The 5,535-nt window shown below is 28.3% G+C and overlaps 1 protein-coding gene across 1 annotated transcript; it reads left to right on the top strand.

Annotated features, from left to right (window-relative positions):
- Positions 1–891: 891 nt before the first annotated feature.
- On the top strand, positions 892–2,562 carry LOC120357645. The gene has a single exon (XM_039448670.1). It carries the CDS (start codon positions 1,176–1,178, stop codon positions 1,779–1,781), a length of 606 nt encoding a protein of 201 aa, XP_039304604.1. The 5' UTR covers positions 892–1,175; the 3' UTR covers positions 1,782–2,562.
- The last annotated feature ends 2,973 nt before the right edge of the window (positions 2,563–5,535 follow it).

Raw genomic sequence — 5,535 nt, 5'->3', positions numbered from 1 at the left:
GATTTCTGCAACATTGCTGCAATATTTCTGTGCTGTATGGGTACATAATTTAAAATTGATGAATTTTGAAAAGAACACCTTGCAGAACAATCGTAACATAACCTTGCAATTTTTGAAATGTCAACGCATGCTTTATCAATACCATTTGCCTACGTTCAAATATTCTGTTTAAATATTGAATACACTGTGATCATGCGTAACATACTGGGAACATTTGTGGAATATCTTTGTAGTTTATGGTTATGATTGTATATTTTTAGAATATGGGAAGAATACAAAATTAATTTGGGTTTTTATTACTAAGTATATTACATTAGATTATTTTTATAGCAATACTAAGAATTCTCGAATGTAACTAATTCTCATCATCAAGTGTTAGTTCTCATATAATTTTGGAGGTCAAGCAACATTTTGGCTAGTTCCAAATTGAATGGGTAACTACTTTCGTGATCGCAAAAATTCAGCAGTGCTAAATGTGACTATGGCTTGGGTGTTCGCGTTTGCAAAAAGTGACAGAGAAATATTTTGTATAATTATATATGTTTATATATAATTATGTATAAAAAATTTTTTACCAAATATATAACAAAACTATAATAACATAATATAATTTTGTTTTATTGAGTAATATAATAATAACAGTTTGTAGATATCCTTAGTATGTACTACAGAATATTCTTAGCATATGCTATGAGCCACTATGTGGCGCAGACAAGAACTTATTCAGAAAACAGTACATAATGGAACGGATATCAAATGTTCCAAAAATAATGTATTGTTATAATATTCTTCAAACATTTTTAAAATATACTTATTTTGTTAGGAAAGCCTTGAGGCAAAATAATCTCAAAAGTATATGCTATTTTGTTTTTTAAAAAATATTGATCTTTTAATTTCTACACCTGATTAATCCGTTAACTATATGTTCATCTTGCATTCAGAGTAATTTGTCGCTTTATGCTGCTATAAAATGTGCCCCTCCTCCTTCCATCTAGATTAAAAGTCTGATATAAACAGAGTGATAACAGTCTCGTAGTAGAATTCCTGTGCGGGTATACGAAACATAACATCGTACGCAAGCAGTCGGTTACACTTTTACTTGCCGCTCTCTTTGACAACGCTGTTATACCAAGATAATTGGCTTGTAAACAAGAAGAAAACCCATTGTCGACGTCATGTATTTTCTGCCATTATTGTTTTCGAATCTCTATTTCGGATTGAATAGACCCTTCAATTTGGTGGACCTTTCCGCTCTCGACACAACAAATTTTAAATCGCAAGAATTTACCTCTCGCAACCTTGATCGTATATCTCCGATTCCTTTCAACTATGGAGTAATGGATGATATGTTTCCAATTCCTTTTAACTATGGAATAATGGATCGTATGCCTCCAATTCCTTTGAACTACGGAGTAATGGATTTCTACTACCAATCCTGGACTGTTAATCCTGGACAGGTTGGTGAGGAACAAACTGGCATGGAATATGCTGATGCGGAACAGACTGGCATGAAACATGTTGATGCGAAACAGGCTAGCATTGGACAAGCAAGTACGGAAATGATTGCCGCGGAACAAGTTGGCACTGGACAGGCTAACGAACAGGCTAACACGGGACAGACTGGCGCAGGAATGGCTGAAGTAGGACAAACTGATACACTAAAGGCTAGCAAAGAAATGACTGGCGCAGAAATAATTGACGGAGAACAGGCTAGCACAAGACAGGTTGACGTAGAACAAGCTAATGCAGAACATACTGATGCCGTTACTCAAAACCGTTGAAAAGGAGGAAAACTAATTCGGGAACAACTAATCGCAAAGCAGGCACAAGAATCAAGATTGAAACTCAAAAAACGACAGGGTAAAGTCGCCTATTATGAGATACCTTTTTTCAAAGGCTTATAATTTATTTAATTTATACCATTAACTTCTATTGTTATATTCAAATTATAGTAAATATACTTAAGTTTTATCGCCAAAAGTTAGCAACCGATAATAGTTATATTTTGTTGTACATGAAACTTTTTATTAAAATTGCTGATTTTGATAATTCAAAAAAGGGGTTCCTAATATAAGACACAAAAATTTTTCTATATGAAATGGGTCTTATTGACTTGAACCTTATTAGGTTCCAGACTTAAAATCCAATTGACCAATCAAACGGCTCTTTCGAGACTTTGTACATAACACTTTTCTCCAAAATCTACTCTCTTCGAGATATTTTAAAGTCTCAGTACTAATATTGAAAGCCATAACTTTCAAGTCTCAAAGTTCAAAAGTCCTAAATAGAAAACTTTATTATAGCATTTTGGAAAGCTCTTAAAGTCAAACTATGCAATAATAAATGAGGATTTTTGAGTGTCTCATATTATGAGTTCCACGCTTTGCGGTTTCACGATACCCAAATCTAATTTTGTATAATTAAATCGTCACATCTCGTATTTTTCTATTAATACGACTTTTACTATATCGCTGTATGTAGAATTTATTATTAAATATTTGTTTATTTTATAATGAACAAAAGATTTAAAGACTTATCTCAATAAATCTTGACAACAACAAATTTAAAAAAATTCTTTTTTTCAACTGCACGCATGATCTAATAATGAATCTTCTACTAAATAGATTTCACCCTAAAAGTAATAAATTTATAATGGTATCAACCACATGCGTTTATTAATGTAACAGAAACCTCGCTACCTCATGTTAGGAACCTATCCTATAATAGGCGACTTTACTCTAAGTTGAACTACAAACTTTTTTTTATCAGATTTTACCATGCACGTTATTTTATACTTATTAAAATCTACTTATGTTCTTTGCTACTGGTTATAATAATTATATTATATTTCTTATTATATTGTAGTTTCATATATATTTCCTAATATACAGTACATATTGGATATATACTGAAACATTTTATGCCATAATATCCCAATCTTGAGAGAAATGCAGAAATATTCCTTTACTTATGATAAGGTTGCATTCAGAACTTGATCGTATTTCAAATTGATTGTAAATTGAATAATAACAGGGTTGAGTAAATTAAAGTTTTTTTAAAATTAAATTAAATTAAATTAAATAAGTTATATTTATAAATTAAATTAATTTTGTTGAAAATTTCCATTAACAAAAAACTCATTTAAAAGTTAAATAAAATATTTAGTTAAATTAAAAGTTAATCATGATAAAGCATTATTAGGTTAAATTAAAATATTGTAATTTTTTTAAATTGGATTATTCAGGATAACAAAACAATTGCAATAAAATCAGTAAATAAATCATAATCAATTAAAATTTATCATCAATTGAATTTAATATCTTATTTAAATTACGTTTATTTAAATTACGTGAATATCTTATTTAAATTACGTGAAATAACAAAGATTATTTTTTTAAATGTGAGTACGTATTTCTTTCATTTACATACTTGGAGAGAGTGGGGTAAAGCGGGCCTAGCTGCAGTTTTCGCTCTCTAAAGGCGCAAATAAAATCCGATCGTAAAACTGATGGAGTCATTGGAAAAATAATTTAATTTCCTTCAATTTTGCTTCAGATCATTTGACGTATCTCTCATCTGTATTGAACTATAACGGAAAATGTAAAAACGCTTTTTCTGGTCCGATTTGAAACTACTGATTCTAAATCAGACCACCCTCAGGTCCAAATCGGACACTCCTATTTTTATCAACTTTTAAATAGAATTTCAAAAGATTATAATATATTTTTTTTAGTGTTGAATAAAAGCAAGCAATTTAATAACAAAAAAAAAAAATTTTATTAGAAAAAAACAAATTAGTAACAATTCATATAGTTAAACGTTTCCCGATCATGGTATGATATTGTTATTATATAATTAGAAATAAAATCAATAAAATTGAATTATTCCCAGTCTGGTGACTAATACATATTTTACTAATTTAACATTTCTAGAACCAGATTTGGCCGACTACCAGAGTTGCGATTAGATTGCAATTCCGACGTAAAAGTCTGATTTGAACATGAGTTCTTTCAAATTTTGGAACAACTTTTACAATAAATCGCAAAAAAATGATTGATATTTTTAATTTTACACTCTTTAATTATCTTGAATCAATTAACTTTTAAATTATTAACACCTTTTAAATAATGATTTACAAGGATTTTCTTGTTTTTTTTTTTAATTTTTGTACAATGACTGAAAATGCACATTCGCGACTATTCTGTGAATGTTATGACAAAGAACTGTCAAACTACTGTGACATGTTTTTATAAGAACTTAACATTATAAATGACACGCAAATCTGCTTAACTGTATTTATTTAAATTAAAAAAGTCCGATTTGGAACACGGTCCGATTTACTCTACTCTCCTCTATATAATATAAATTTTTATGTAACGTACTTAAGAAAAAAGTTAAACTTTATGTGTTTTCAAAATAATTAGTTAAAGTTTAGTTTCTAATTAACTTAATTAAGGTAAAAGTTAACTTTGAAATTTTATTGTCTAACATTTATATATAACTTTTTCATTAGTTTTTACCCGACTGTATAACAAAAGTAACGTTAAGTGCATTAAACTTCCACTATATATATATATATATATATATATATATATATATATATATATATATATATATATATATATATCGTATATATATGTATATCATTTATAATCATTTTATTTAAATATATAATAAAATGTTATGCATATATATATATATACTCATAAAATATTATATAATAACGTTATTATATAATATTTTTATAAATTTTATATAAGTAAAATTATATTTTCAAATAATATAATTATTAATGTACAAAAAGTAATTAAAACAATAAAACGGTATCATGCAGGTTGGTTGTTAATTAGTTGTTTTGCTAAAAATAAATCAAAGTATAGTCGTAAATAGAAGAATATCTGTAATTGTAATTTTATATTGATAATAAAATAAAAAAAAAAGATTTCTATCAATATTCAATGTTGTATTGTTTTAGATTATTCAAATAATGTTATGTTCGGTTAATAAAAATCATATGTAGAGGAGAGAAGATGGTGGAATACTTTTGTTTTCCTAAAATAACTCATTGTCAGTAAATATTAATTCTACATCATTCTTATAAAAGTTGTAAGTTTGTTAGCCATAAAGTTATACTAATCATCTATAGGAAGATGCTTATCGAGTACATAGAACGAACGTAATTTATAATAAGGATATTTGTAAGATAAGAGATTGTGTTGTATACTAAGAACTGATTATACTGACAACTATATCATAACAGGCACTTTTACTTATAAAAAAATCATAAATTAATGATGTTTCATAGATCTTACATATTAACACACATAGCACGTGGACGTCCAATGGACATCCGATAGACATTTGATTATTCCAATATGGATATCCGTGGGATATCCGTAGTCGTCCCGGATATCCATTGGCTGTCCAATGGATGTCCATGGAACGTCCATATTATGTCGAATGTCCGTCGTGTCTTAGCCTACCATAGGATGTCCTATGGACGTCCGTAATAATTGTATTTTATACAAGGACATA

Source organism: Solenopsis invicta, chromosome 4 (assembly GCF_016802725.1).
Source record: "Solenopsis invicta isolate M01_SB chromosome 4, UNIL_Sinv_3.0, whole genome shotgun sequence".
Lineage (NCBI taxonomy): Eukaryota > Metazoa > Arthropoda > Insecta > Hymenoptera > Formicidae > Solenopsis > Solenopsis invicta.
The sequence above is the reverse complement of the archived record's forward strand: the minus strand, read 5'-3'. Positions and strand labels throughout refer to the sequence as shown.

Coding starts and splice junctions, on each gene's coding strand:
- LOC120357645 (XM_039448670.1), top strand. CDS start 1,176: ATGTATTTTCTGCCATTATTGTTTTCGAATCTCTATTTCGGATTGAAT.